The sequence below is a fragment of the Acanthopagrus latus genome, chromosome 10 (genome assembly GCF_904848185.1).
Source record: "Acanthopagrus latus isolate v.2019 chromosome 10, fAcaLat1.1, whole genome shotgun sequence".
NCBI lineage: Eukaryota > Metazoa > Chordata > Actinopteri > Spariformes > Sparidae > Acanthopagrus > Acanthopagrus latus.
Genome location: NC_051048.1, coordinates 18353026 through 18367573, shown reverse-complemented (window position 1 = coordinate 18367573; position 14548 = coordinate 18353026). Strand labels below are relative to the sequence as shown.

Genomic DNA, 14548 nt, shown 5'->3' with positions numbered 1-14548 from the left:
TTTAAAGTGTTCCCTTAATTGTTTTGAGCAGTATAAATGTATGTACACATTTATATTCATATACACAGAGAGCGAGTTAAAATCAGCTGGAAGTAATCTACTGACAGTATGTTTTTCATTATTTTATTGACAACACGTCATCCCATCTGAAGCTCCTACTGAACATTAGGACACAAAATTCCAAAGAATTGATTTGGCAAATTTTTTTAATCGTGTTACCAAATTAATAACTAATGGTAAGTGGGAAAATGAAATGAAAAGCTACTTGTTTGACATCACAGCATTTGTTTATTACAGATATTTTTTCTTTGTTAATACAAAATACTGGACAATGTCACGTCTCCTCAGTTAAGTGTGGAAACTCCCTTTTTTTCTGAAAATGAAGACAGCCTTCACCCAATGAGAGGAACTGAAAGAACAAGAGAAAAACCTACCTTACAGTTATCAATACTATAATATGAATATCTATACATTTATAAAATCATAGTTATTTGCAACGCTTCTTTGTTTCTTTATTCTTCATTTTTAAGTACACTTACAAACAAAATTATGAAATTCTCTCACACATGTGCGCTCTCACACACAGACGCACACACGCACACACACAGTATTCCATGTTTTTGGTGTCAAAATGTTCTTGCATATGTATGAACTCTTCAGCAGATACACAAGGACGTGACGTTTGTTTTCACCACTGCCTTTACTGTTTTCTTTGCTCATTTGTTTGTGTTCCTCTCAACACACACACAGAAAAAGAAAAAACACACACAGTATCGCACACTGTTAAATCAATGTTTTCACTTTCTCCACAAAATGGCTGCATGTTATTCCAGGCCTGTGAAAATGGCTAATTTCTATACTTGTCATTTATATTTAATTTTATTTATTTTGTTATTGAACAAAACTGCACTTGTGAACTTTTCTCAGAAATGGAACAAACGTTTTGCCATTTTGCAGCTCTGTCGTCTTTCCAACTACATCGTCAATGTTTTAATGTTTGTACAAGAAACCAGCTACAAATGTCAGCATCATATCCACTCAGGTGACGTAAATACAAGTGAGAGCATGTTGCTCAGTTCTAAGGCGAAGAGAAAGGATGTTCAAAGAGTTCACAATTTCCAACAGGCCTTTGTTAAGGAAAAGAAATCCCCTAACTATACAACATGACAGTGTGGAGGTTCAACCAGTATAATTTTTTAACAATCAGTTCTTTTGTTTTAGACACAGTATACCGCACAGTGGCAGAGCTGTAAAGTGATGGAAGAGCAGATATGCAGTCATACACACAAGCACACTAGAACCTTCACTTCATTACATTAAGACACTAAATCAGAGAGATAAACAAGAAATCCTCGCTAACGTCTTGAAGGCCACCAGTCGACATTTTAATGAAATTATTTAAAATCATATTTATATGTAAATGTATATATTAATCAGGTCTTACCCTCCTTTTTTTTTTTAGAGTTATTACCAAAGCACACAATGCTGTGGATGACAATAGGGACACTAGATTATCTCACAGGATGTTATCAGCACAGAAACCTCTTCCGGTACTCGTCTGAGAGACTGAACAGACTGGAGTAGAGAGACTAAAACAACTGATCTACTTTAGATTTGGAAGCACTGCCCGTTTCATTTCCTCCCTGTCATGCTCAGCCTGACCCGATTCGAAGCGGTGCAAACCTTCATTATTCCAGTCCTCTCAGATGTGTGAGAGCAAAATGGTGGTGAGGGAGGCCAGAGGAAATACCCTGCCCCTCCTCTGGATCAGACAGTAGTGACCGTCATGGAGATCTCTTAGAACAGAGAGCCGCTGGAGGGAGGCAGCTGTCCAAGTGGGGAGGAATAGCCGGCCTTCGTGGGAGCTATCCACCAGGCAGTGTTGATGGATCAGTCTCTTGGGGGCATGTCGCAGTCAATGCCGAGGTCAAAATATGTCTGGACAGCCCTCAAAGCTGCCACGTTCCTTCGCTTCCCAGTAGCCTCCCTTATAGATATGGACCTGCTCACCTGTGATCCGGTCCTCACAGCGCTCAAACCAAAGTGCCTGGTAGTTCTCATGAGGTGCGCCTGAAAGAGAGAAGACTTGTGTTACCAAAAAAGACAACAGAACTTAAAGCATGAGGAGGCAGTGAAGGCGAAAAAAAGAGGAGTACTTGCTTTTTAAGGACGGATCAGTAAGAGAGTCCTCATCGACAGCTTTTGGGAGAGAAAAGGCGATCACAGAGATATTTTTTTTTCCCCTCAATTTTAAGATTTGGCCCATGAAAGGTAGAGAGAAACACAGAAGAAGGGAAGCGTTAAATAACACTCTACTCACTGTCTTCTGATTGGCTCGAGGTACGTTGGCTTGCAGCCTCTCTCTCTCTCTCCCTCCTGGCAATGCGCTGCTTCTCCTCCAGCCGCTGCTTCTCCGAGTTGGCTTCGTCCCAGCGGCCATCCTCCATCAGGCGCTGGTCGGGCCTGCGACGGCTGTCGGTGGGCGCCACGCCCTCCTCTGGCTCATTTAGAGTCAACGCCAAGTCAGTGAAGTAGTACATGGTCTCTGCTCCCTCACTGTGGGAGAGGAAAAGGGGAGAACAGCAGCTCAGAAGGTCAAAACTAGGATCCACATACAAAGAAGATGAAAATGATGCTGATGTTTGTCATTCTCATAATCAAAATGCAATTCTGTCATTAAGGTTGACAAACCAGAACTCTTACATTATCTCTTATATCTGGCTTCTAAGAAGCTTGTTATTGCCTTGTCATGCTCATCTTATTCAAATTCTGTTTTATTGCATTTTTAAATGTCTGCTGCATTTTAATTTGTAAGGGCACATTGTAGTTTTGGAGAAGAAATTCAAACTCGAAATTTTAATATTTACAATATCAATGAGGTAAAAGCACAAACTCAGACATTTTTATTTTTTCCATAACTGAATAAACCAACTGTTCTCAGAGGAAAATAGCATCCTAGAACACTGTTCGAAGCTAGAAAGGAGGCAGGGTCTGCCACATAAAAAAATAATAAAAAGAAGTAAAACAGTATAAACTGTGTTTCAGGTCAGTTTTGTTTTCAGTTTATTCACTCATGAACACACAGAGTTTGTTAATTTGTTTCTACTATACCAAACCAAACATGCAAAAATGAGGAGAAGACATCAAGCATCAAGTGTGTTTAAACATGCAATCCAAAAAGCCTTAGTCATTACTGAGGTATACATGGTTGGCATGTGTGAACACTGAGGTGAATGAACTTCAGTGTGAGTGTAGCAGCTGCACTACTGGCTCATTATCGTTCAGCCTCCTTCAGTTTCAACAGCAGGGTTTCCAAACATGTTTTATTGTGGAGGAGGCTCACCGGAAATAATGGAAATAATAACCATCAATCATAAATGATAATGAAATATAAAAATTCTGAGTTTGAGCTTCTTCACCACACCTACATAAGGACCCTTTAAAAGCAAAGTGCCATATATTTAGTGCATGACACAATGCATCATGATCAACGCACCAATGTTCTACCATAAACTGAAGTTCAGCCTTTCATTGAGCTCTTGATACCTTCTGGCTCAGGTTCTTGATATGTAACTTGCAACATGTTGTAAAGGTAAGAAAAAAACAAAAATTTCAGCAATATTTGATGCCTTAAATCATTCCTATGTCTAATGATCCTTCTTTCTGTCACATTAAACTTGGATCAGTTTCAGTCGCTTGTAACATCAAAGCCCACAAAGTGTGTTGATGCATTCTTGATGTGCAGTGAACATTAGAAAGAAGTCTAACTGGTCCACATGTTTGCTTTGGGACTTGATAAGCAGGATCTATTTGTATAGAGCTGCCAAGGAAATGCAGAGAGAACAAAACAAAAAGTCAAGTGAGGATAAAATGTTTGGCTCTCAACATAAAAAAAACAACTACAGTGTCATGTTGTCTTCTGTGTCAATGACTCACTTCTGCACACACCTATTGGTAATGGATTCACTATTTAGTAGGGGTTTGCATCTCCCTTATAAGGTGATCTGACCCATATCTAGATACATACATGGGCTACAATGTGATTCAGGCACTTTTTATTATGGAAGGATATGATTCTGATTTGGTACGATTTGATTCTTTGTTTCACTTAGATATTCATTGTTTAATTATAAAATAGAATAAACCAAAAGTGCAGCATTGCTCAGCTTCAAGCAGATATTTCATAAGAACAAGGAATCTTATGTATTTTTTATTCTGTTATGTATATCTTTATCTTAATCTGCTTATACCCTGAGTGTATACAAAACACACCTGTTGTGTGATCCTGGATCTGAGGAACAACTATCCGGTTGTCTGGATCTCCTTGAGCAGGGTCTTTCTGAGCCGGATCTGTCTGCATTGGACCTCTCTGAACTGGATGTCCCTGACTGACTGTATCCTCTGCTTCCTTGTCATAATCAGTGTATGAAATCACACCTACGATTAACAATCAGGCGAAGGTTCACTTACAATAACAAACTCAAAAGTTGGATTAACTGACAGTTAAAAGTGTGCAGCACTACCACAGCTAATGATTGCGATGCGTTCAAAAGCAGACAGGTCATAAGTCCTTCGCAATAAAACGGGCAGTAGATGCCATGATTACCTTAGACCTTACTGAGTTGTGGCTGGAAAAAGGGTTTAATCTCCATGTCCTTGTCTTTTTTGTTCTTGCTACTGCTCGCTTTACTAGGATCCTCACTGTCTGCACAGGTTTCATCATGTTGCCTCACCAGGTGAACGCCAAGATCTGTCACGCTACCAGTGTTCTTAAACGATCTACAGAGCTTATAAACTACCTGCTTTCTGTCCAACTCAAAAAAAACAAAATCTCTCACAAACCTTTGATTTTAGATGTGACACTTGCATAGTAAATCAACTATCAACTAACAGCATTCTCGCAAGAGTCTCGCACTCACCTTTGAACTTTTACCAGAGTTTGATGACGCTGTGCGGAAGTAGCAGGACAGCAGCTTCACTTAATTGATTTATAACTTTAACTTATAACTGGGCCATCGACCGGTTCACAGTACATTTAGATTGATTCAGAGGTCCGTGTATCGGTCTAGTTCTACCTTTAACCATAAAATCAATTTTCTATTCATAACGGTGAAATGTTACAGCCCGGCTACTTACGGTAGTGGGTTCCTCCTCCACACCTCTCTGGCTTTGAGGGTTTGATAGACAGTCTTCTGTTTGCCCTCAGTGCCATTCTCCCCTCCTCGGCTGCTCTGCATCACCCGTGAAAACTCCATCTTCTCGTCCCACGTACCCGACAGCACATAGTGGGCCTTGCCATCCTTGTCCATAACCACGCCTGTCACCTGTAGAAGGGAGAGGCAGAGAAAGGGTTAGCAAACTCAATCACAAAAAAACAATTGAAAACACTTAATGTGTGGGTGCTATACACACAGACACTACAGAATATATTATAAAAAAGTTCCATGTAATTAAGTCAATTGTCTTTGCATGTTTCTTACCTTCCTGGCTACGTCTCTGGAGAAGTAGCTGTAAGGAGCAAACTTCAAGTGGCAGCGGTCTCCAGTGGTGTGGTTCACTACGTCGATCTCTCCAGACTGGCAGAGAAGAAAATAATTTTTGAGGGAATTCTTCAGTCCCTGACACCATACAAAACTGTAGTATTTTTTTATAATATATCATCATACATTTTTATCTAATTTTGTTTGTTTTTTGTTAATCAGTAGTATGGGCTATACTACTCATACACCACTTTTAAATCACAAAATAATATTGAATAAGAACCTTTAAGAATTGAATATCAGTGCAAGTCTAGAGGGTCAGCCAGGTGAGCTATAACAAGTAATGTTGATGTTGGTGATGTTCGATAATACCTAATATCGGCCCAAAACCATTTTATCTTTTCATGATATTTTAATGTATCTTTCAGGTTCCAACTTGATTGTCTAACCAGGCTGATCTTTAAATATGTCATCTTGTTTTAAATCTGCTGGTCTCACCTGATCGATCCATAGTTTTCCCACGATAATGTTGTGCACTGTGGTTGTAACTTTCTTCCATGTGTAGTGGTTGTTGCCCTTTTCAAAGATTGCATGAATCGTGCCTGAAAGGAAAGAGAAAGATAAATAATCTACAAAAGCAAACCATTGTCTTTTGCTCAGTCACCCATATTGATTTAGACTTTCATCCTGCCAAGTTCATTCCTCCAGCATTACTGACAAATCTCCTACCAAACTGGTCCTTCAACAAGTATGAACTGCAGCAGTGATATGACAACCTAACCATTGTCAGAACAGCATGCTTAAAATCTTTGCAATCTGGCTCTTACCTAAAGGCATGATGGACAGGTATTTGCCCCTGAACTTGCTTGCAACGGTGATTTCCTGCCTCAGAGTCCAGCCACGGTCAGAAATCACATGATGCGCTGCTGCAGGTGGGTGATGACTCACCTGTGAATCATACAATTTGACTTGAAATAAGAACATAATTTAAGGTTGACAGGTTGTGCTCCTCGAGTTCTACTGGTATGTGATCTGTATCCTCCCACATAATTGTGAACCACAAACAGTTTTATAAGCACTTGACTGTCAGTTATGAAAAGAATATCCTATTGTTATGCACCAGAGCTTGAAAATCCCAAATCCAATTGCATTACTCATCGACACCAGGATTTGATCTCATTAAACCCATTGGTGTAAATTGTATGTACAAGAAAAAGCTCCAGATTTGCCGTCTGAAAGCACAATTTATTGGATTATTTACTGGACTGGATATATTTTCTTGTTCTTCCAGAATAAAGACCAGTCACTCTTATTTTCCAGCATTAAGCTTCCACTCTACTTCTACAAACCCTTTTCTGTCCGCAATATGTCAATCTGCTTCAGAGCCCAATAAAGGAGAACACAGAAGATGTTATCTTCAATGCCAGACTATACACCAATTTTAAGAAATTCCAAATGTATCCAAATGTCACATTACTTCTAATAACATCTCATTACAGAGTTTCCCCATGCAAACAATGATATATAAACATGCATGTTTCCCTGTGACTACTCCTCTGACCCTATAATCCTTGAGGTTTCCTCACACCAATGACTTTTCAAGGACTTCCAGTGCCCAATTCCTTCATAAACAAAGACCCAACATGGCGCAGTTTGAGAAATGGATCAAAGGTAATGACTGTTACAACCCTGCACCCTGTACAGAGATCAGCGAAACACACACTGTTCTCTAGCGTTAAGTAATTTGTATTAAGACCGAATTTGCTTGTTTCCTCTGATGTGAATATGAATGCTGATCTGTGATCTTAATTTTTATAAGGATGTGGCTCCCTCTGTTGGTATGTACCTGCTGTGCTGGCAGTTGTCCTCACCTGTGTGTAGTAATTGTGGAAATTGCTAGAATACACACTGAAGGGCTGTTTTCCTTTTTTTGATAGATTACACTCATTAATGCCAGCCCCTGCTGACATGTTTTTCACCAAATACATATAAAAAGGGAAGTCAAATGCTCTTTCAGTGCTGAGCCAACAGAATTTTTCAAGTCATCCTTCCTGACAGTCACTCTTTGTTCAGTTTCACTTCCATTTACGACACCACTCTTTCAGAGACCAATTTTCCTTCTCACCTGCTCACAGAGGGAGCGGTAGCCGCTCTCTCTCCGGCGGTCCAGCTCGTACGTCTCTCCTAGCAGAGGGTTGAAGGGCTTGCCTGTGCGGTGGACAGTGGTGGAGTATGATGATACAGAGAAGGCAGCCACGTAGCACATTTGCTCCAGCGAGCTCTGGCATTTGGAAGCTTTGTCCAGCAGCTCGTGGTACTCTAGGTCTTCCGACAGCCGCTGCAGCATGGAAATGGGCTCGTTGAAGTTCACCTGCAGAGAACATTTCATGAATTCACTCGTTAGTTAGTTAGATGGTTGAATTCAATGATTATTCTCCTGATCTTTAGTAAAAACAGCTAGAAATATTATAACTTATCAATAACTAAAAATGTTGGCTGAAATGAAACATTTTATTACATTAAATTTTACAGCTATATTGTGTATTCCTTACAAATATGGGTTTTTATAGCATTTTGGTGGCAAAACTTAAACAGCTTACTGGATGAAATGACAAACTCAAATAAAGGAGGGTGAATGTACTTATGACCGAAGTGGGATTTTTAAGGCATATACAGATATTTATTAAAGACACAATTATATGTTACTTATGTAAAGAGCACAATGCATCAGTGTGAAATGAGATGTTATGTCATAATCATCCTTTCTAATGGAGCTGAGCACAGCAAGTTATGGCGTTTTTTTGTCAGCATCACGCTTCAGTTGTATGGATCATAATTTGTCTGCACTGTGTGCCATCTCTAGTTTTTTTGTTTATTGCTTCTGTCTTTTTCCCACGGAACAACTGATATCTCTACACTCTTATGTAAATAGAGCTATTTTAGTCTCTCATGGCTCTGACAGAATGTTGTTGCACAAGTATTGAGGAGACAATGAGGATGGATCTGTGTTTTGACTGAACTCTCAGCACTGGCGACAGAAGTCTGTGACAGATGTCACTTGGTGTCGAGATTTATGAAGGTATCATTGTTGCAATCGACTCCACCCAGCACAGTGGTATTCATAGTTATAGGAAATAGGTACGCATGTCTCAGTGCATTTGACAAAACAAAGAGTATTTTGGGGTGAAGCACTCTGATCTCTGAACAGTGCCATGACACAGCATGACCTTTACAGTGAATACACTTTTGTTTTGAAAACACTTAGAGCAACTTGTAGAGCAGGAAATGAAGACACTATGAGGCTTTTACTGGTCAGGCCTGCTAAAATAAAATCCTCTAAAGCCTCAACACCATTAAGCAGTCCAGTTTAGTGTGTTACACATTAGAGCTGTTATTTTTGCATTTCCATTATCAAAAGTTACCAAAAAAAAACACTCGCTACCATACTGTTTTTTCCATTACCCTTCTGTTGAGGCACTGAACACACTGTTCCCATACTAAAAGTGGACTTAAACACTGCAGATCACTGATTAATCAAGCAGAAGGACAGATTTCCCCTGTTTTTATGTCTTTTCTTTTGATCCTTTGAATGGCAGAAATGAGAAAGCGAACAGAGGGAGCACAGGGCCAGTGTTGTCAATCAGGCGATATCAGGGGATAAAAGGGAGAGGTCACAGCATGTCACTTAAAAATGCAGCAGCTTCAACACCAGTCTCCCAACTGCTGGAAAAGTGAACAGGGGCCTTCAAAAGCCTAGGTGGTGACAACCCTGTATATACGTTTAAAAGTACACTGTAGAACGCAAAACAAGGGAGGTATAATGGGAACTATACCTATAGTACTTTAGTGGAAATAGGGCTTAAGTCACATTGGGTTACGTTCACCCCTGCAACAAATACTCACAGGCATCGGGATCTTGGACAGCTCTTTCCCAATGCAGTTCTTCATGATGCTCCACAGGTTGAGAGAGTAGTTAGGTTTGTCCGCAATGCGTGTCCGCCTCTTCTTTAAGGGCACTAACTCCTGAGAGGGGGATTCCTGGTTCATCGCTAGAGGCTCCTCGTTAAGCTAAAAAGGCAGGAAATACTGTCAATAAGCAGCATGAAAGCCTCTGGAAATCAGCTTCACAGAGTCATTGTTGAAATGTGTCTGATCTGAACTACAGCTCAATCACACCTTTAGTATTAAGATATCTACCAGCCTGATGCAGATTTACAGTACAGCTATTATATATGTATTAAATTAAATCACAATGACTAATGTTTAACAATGTTTTAATGATTTTTGCTGGACAAACGGTGAACCAGTCCTTTTACCCACATCCCAGGGGACAGAATGAGACCTACCGATTGATCATCAGGACACATCTCACTGTTGAAACCGCTGACATTACTGCTCGACCTTCTGTAAGAGGTTGAAACACAAAGAGATTACACACATACAATGGAGCTCTGGTTGATTAGACCTAGAATCAGACCCCGACACATTAACTGTAATTACGAGCCTGAGCCCGATTTAAACCCAACATTTTTTTCCTACGTGGGCTGTTATAACTGACGATATTTTTGCTTTCTTCTTGCGTCTCGGGGAGTCATGTCACGTATGCAACAAGTCACATTTTCATCATGAGGACAAGTCACGGGTAAGACTGCGCAGCAACACAAAAGAAAACAACAATGGAGGGAGAAGAGAGCTGCGTATTTTCTAGCTGTAAATATAGTCATTATTTTGAGTTATTTAAAAAAAAAAAAAAAAATTTAAAAACACACAAATGCTTGATCAAGGGCCTGGCCCGAGGATAGTGGCGGGAAATATCGACCCCGCGGGCCGGGTCAGGCAGAGGATCTCTACAATCAGTTAACCAGTGATTGCACAAGTAAGTGAAACCTGAGATTTCGGCCTGCATGACTTAGACATATTTTACCGGCATCTCCAGCATAAGGGAGTGGTTAAATAAATAAACTTTGAACACGGGACAATTCGTACATTGTATTGGAGCTCTCACGCAATACAAAAATGTGTGTGTGTTTGTTTGCTCTTGTGGTTTTGGGGGGGGGAGTGCACTGACTTGTGGAACTGTGGATCTGCCGGTACAGTGATAAACTCAGGAGCCTCTTCCATGGCATCAAAGAACTCGTTGTCGTCATCCTCATCACTGGCCTCGCCTTTTCCCGGCCCAGCAGAACCTAAACAAAGTTCAGAGTTTCTAAAGGGGAAGACTTCTTAGGCCTGAAGTGATGTTATCAGTTATCAGCACCAAATTCAAACATGTGATGAGATAGATCTAGGTCAACTTTGGTATGTTTGCTTGAAAAAATTACTACATTTACGATCAATTAACAGGAAAGAAACTGAGAAAATGATCATATTTCTACAGCATGAAGTCACGTTGGTTTACAGACGTTTTATCTTGAGAACTATAAGATGGCTTCTGCATGACTACCTGACGTCGACAGTAGACAGCGCTTTAATTTAAGAGGTTATATGCCTAAAATGGTTGGGAAGCACTTGACTATGCAATCAACTTCAAATCTTGAGCACTAGTGATTCCTTTTTTAAAACTGGTGTGTTATTGTCAGATTTTGTGCACAATGAACTGTTTCCTCTCTGGGTGTTTTTCAAACTATGACACCTACTGCTGCTCAAGACTCACTATCTAGCTCTATATTCTATTGACCTGAATTGTTTGGCTTATGTTCAAGATCAACAACCATTAAATAACAGAATGCTGTAATGGAGGTGTTAATGGATCATAAACTCAATGCAGAGCAGATTTCGCATAGCGCAAATGAAGAACAGAACAGGGAAGTGGAAAGAGGAATGAGTGATCATTTCCGGCCGTCTTACTTTTATTGTCTGCAGTAGCATTAGCTTGTGCCGCCCCTCTGAACGCTCGCTCGAGGTGGTTGTGCTGCTTGGCAAGTTGCTCTAAAGTCTCCTCCAGCCTCACCCGCTGGTCCCGTTCTGCTTGAAGGGCCTTCTGCCACCGCTTGCTGTGAGCCTGAGCCAGTGCTAGGAAGTCTCGGCACGCCTGAGGGGCGAAACAGCAAACATGGTCAACTAGAAGCATTGAAACCCAAGAGAGAAAATTGCCTGGAGTGTGGATTGTCAAGGCTCACTTTCACTGGTAAATTATACATGAACAAGACGGCAGAAGAAGATATATTTAGGGAAACTTACGTTAATCATGGCATTAGAGGTGATGCGGAACAGTGTGGCTCTCTCTGTCACCTGCCGAATCTTGTCCCCGGCCTCTCCAGTCAGACGCAAACTGTCCAGTTCTGATAAAGATCTGAAATAATATCAAAACATTCAATAAGGTTAAATAGTTGGGACTGTATATCATCAATTTCCTGTCACACCAAAAGTGTCTTCACATGATTTTCTCAGAAAAATTGATAATCATGTGTTTCTTTTCTCAAATGTTAATATGTTTATGCCGGCTTGTTCCAAGTTAAGATAGAAGACACATGAGAAACTCAACTCGGGCCTGAAGAGACTAAAGAGTGAAGCAACAGGAGAGCTTAAGACAGGTAAAGCCTGACCTCTGGAGGGCAGAGCCGTGCTTTGAGATCAGGTCGTTACATGTGCTGAGATCCTCCACTTTGCTGCCTAGTGTTCTGAGAGCAGACTGGACTTCGGTGTTCTGTGACCCGCCACCTTGTCCAGGTGCCTGCGGCGGGGATGATGGAGAGAAGTCATCCCCCGAGTCATCTGTCAATGATCACAGCAACAGAAACACGTAAATAGAGTTTCACAGAGACACTCTATGATTCCAAAGATTTAAGAAAAGCTTTGTGTTCACAGAGCACAAACGCTCAACATTTTCCTCCTTTGCCTTGTCTTGTTTGTTTTACCTGACTCAGCCTGCATGCGGGCTGCCTTGGCTTTGGCCAGTTCCAGGGCAGTGATCCAGCGCTGGCGTTCCACCTCACAGCTGGCCTTCAGGTGGTACGTCTGAGCACCGCCATTGGAGATGACAAAGTTGCACGCATCGTCCACAGTGATGGTGGCTGTGGCCAAGTTGATTGTGCCTCGACACGTGTGGCCCATCTCTGCCTGGGTCCTATTATAATATAATCAAAGGCGTTGGATTTGACACAAAATCACAACTAGGCTTCAATCAGGAATGGAATCTCTCCTAAAGTCGGAAAGATGTATTGATTAGGTGAGGCAAACTGTCTCCTGCTTAATTTGCAGCTAGTTTGGTGTGATAAAGCAGTAGTTAAAGAAGATCAATGCATCTCTGGTGACATGATCAAGGTGACTGAATCATTCCTAAATTTTCCAGGAACCTTTACCTGTAATATGACAACAGCCCGTTGCTCAGGACAAACCACCTCCGCTGATAACCCTTGATGTAATTTGTCCACTTGAACACCCATCCTTTGTATGTGTCTCCAGCAGGGACGGGAGTGGGGGTCTTGGGCTCCGACATCACCGTCCCCAAAATCAAGTAACAGATTTGAGGAACCTTGAAGGGATAATCAAAGTTGGAAAACTTAGGATTTGCATGACAAGACTTGTTTGATCATGGAGGGCCAAAAATATTAGTCAGTTAGTAGACTGGCCCAAAATTATCCAGCCATTAAACTGAAAATTGATGCTTTGTTTCGAGCTCCACAAATTTTGCATATTTGCTGTTTTTCTTAGTCTACTGTGATATCAAACTGAATGTATTTGCACTTTAGACTGTTTTCACAGAAGGTCAGACATGTCAACTCAGGAACTGTGAAATTGCAACAGCCACGGTTCCCTATTTCTGACATTTTATGGCCCAACAGTTAATAGAGAAAAGATCAAATTCAGCAGATGATGAAAATATTTGGTAGTCAAAGCCCTACCTAGATACTGCTCATCGTTAAAACAGTAATATGTTACTGGTGGTTGATATTGATCTTTCAGTGTGGTGTTACAGTTCAAAGGTTAACTTAAGAATCAATACAGTCAATGTGGCACATTTGACCAACAATCAGTGTTGAAGCCGAAGTTACATGTACATAAAGAAGGAAGTTAATTCTAAAACACGTTACTCTGATGCTTAGTTTTATTAAGCACCAACATACAACATATTGTCAATGGACACAAACGACAAGATTTTGAAATGTGTGATTCAATCGATTATTTTCATGGAAATGTGACATTTGCACAATAATTGGCACAAAGAGACAAGATGACAACAACACAAAACTAACAACTAACTGATTATAATGACGAGCTTGACACTAGCCAATGCTAGCTCCAGTGAAGCTAAAGGGAGTCGCTGAAATAACTGCTCGTTGATAGAACAGGAGCTAAAGTATAGAAACACAAATTGTCATCATGTTTGCTCGAAGTTTGCCAACTGACATGTCCACATTTACAAAACGGTGCAAGCGAGACCCGCCGCTGAACAATCGTTAGCCTGCTAGCTAGCTTTCAAACTGGCCGAGAGCTAAATGTTTACCTTGACGTGTCCGAAATGTGAGCTCAGGCAACCAGATACCCGGTGAAGTCACGGCTAACTTTGACACCCATACGCTACTGTACCTAGCTAGCTGAATAGGCTAACTAGCTAACTGACCAACACGGGAGAGCTAATGGTGAAAACCACTAAAGCGACGACGTCGACAACAGCAGTATTGTGACTGTATAATAACGCGACACCAGCGAGTTTCATTAGTATCCCTCAGTAATCGTGTGTATAATGTTCATTCTACAGCTGCGTACGCCGACAAGAATCTACAGCTAGCTAGCTACATCTAACTAGCCTAACGTTAGCTCGGTGGTTACACCCGGTGCGGCGCTATTTCGTCTCGTCTAGAAACAAATTGCCAGCCAAGTTGTTTTCCCCGTTCACCGTGTCAAGTCAACCAACGTAGACGAAACCAGCTGGGTTTTTTTCTTCATAGTAATGGTAGATTGTGGCACTATTTACTTTTTATAGTCACATTGTTCAGCTCAGTCAAAGACTGACATTCACATATATATATTCTATGCTATATGTTGCTAACCCTTTAACAGATCACCACACCATACCTGCCAACATTAAGCTGATGGAAACAGGAAGACTTTATGGATATCTTCAC

The 14548-nt window shown here is 40.9% G+C and overlaps 1 protein-coding gene across 4 annotated transcripts; it reads right to left on the bottom strand.

Annotated features, from left to right (window-relative positions):
* Positions 1-188: 188 nt before the first annotated feature.
* LOC119027149 (oxysterol-binding protein 1-like) lies at positions 189-14292 on the bottom strand. 4 transcript variants are annotated; one of them, XM_037112069.1, is made up of 17 exons: positions 13927-14290; positions 12782-12954; positions 12338-12546; positions 12026-12194; positions 11661-11772; positions 11328-11511; positions 10549-10666; positions 9827-9884; positions 9384-9548; positions 7606-7851; positions 6308-6428; positions 5979-6082; positions 5481-5576; positions 5137-5324; positions 2321-2556; positions 2161-2199; positions 189-2070 (listed from the first exon to the last, which is right to left on the bottom strand). In XM_037112069.1, exons 2-17 carry the CDS (start codon positions 12916-12918, stop codon positions 1928-1930), a joined length of 2325 nt encoding a protein of 774 aa, XP_036967964.1. In that variant the 5' UTR covers positions 12919-12954; positions 13927-14290; the 3' UTR covers positions 189-1927. The 4 variants fall into 4 exon arrangements, with proteins under 4 accessions (XP_036967964.1, XP_036967965.1, XP_036967966.1 ...); XM_037112070.1 differs by lacking the exon at positions 2161-2199 and having other exon boundaries at positions 13927-14289; XM_037112071.1 differs by lacking the exons at positions 189-2070; positions 2161-2199 and adding an exon at positions 4273-4408 and having other exon boundaries at positions 2420-2556; positions 13927-14292.
* Positions 14293-14548: the final 256 nt, after the last annotated feature.

What these genes read in the sequence shown, in the direction of transcription:
- LOC119027149 (XM_037112069.1), bottom strand. Translation starts at nt 12,918, where the DNA reads ATGTCGGAGCCCAAGACCCCCACTCCCGTCCCTGCTGGAGACACATAC. An exon ending in CCTCTAATGCCATGATTAAC is followed by an intron (nt 11,512 to 11,660) that starts GTAAGTTTCCCT and finishes TTCGCCCCTCAG; the next exon opens with GCGTGCCGAGACTTCCTAGC. An exon ending in GCAGATCCACAGTTCCACAA is followed by an intron (nt 9,885 to 10,548) that starts GTCAGTGCACTC and finishes AACCTCTTACAG; the next exon opens with AAGGTCGAGCAGTAATGTCA.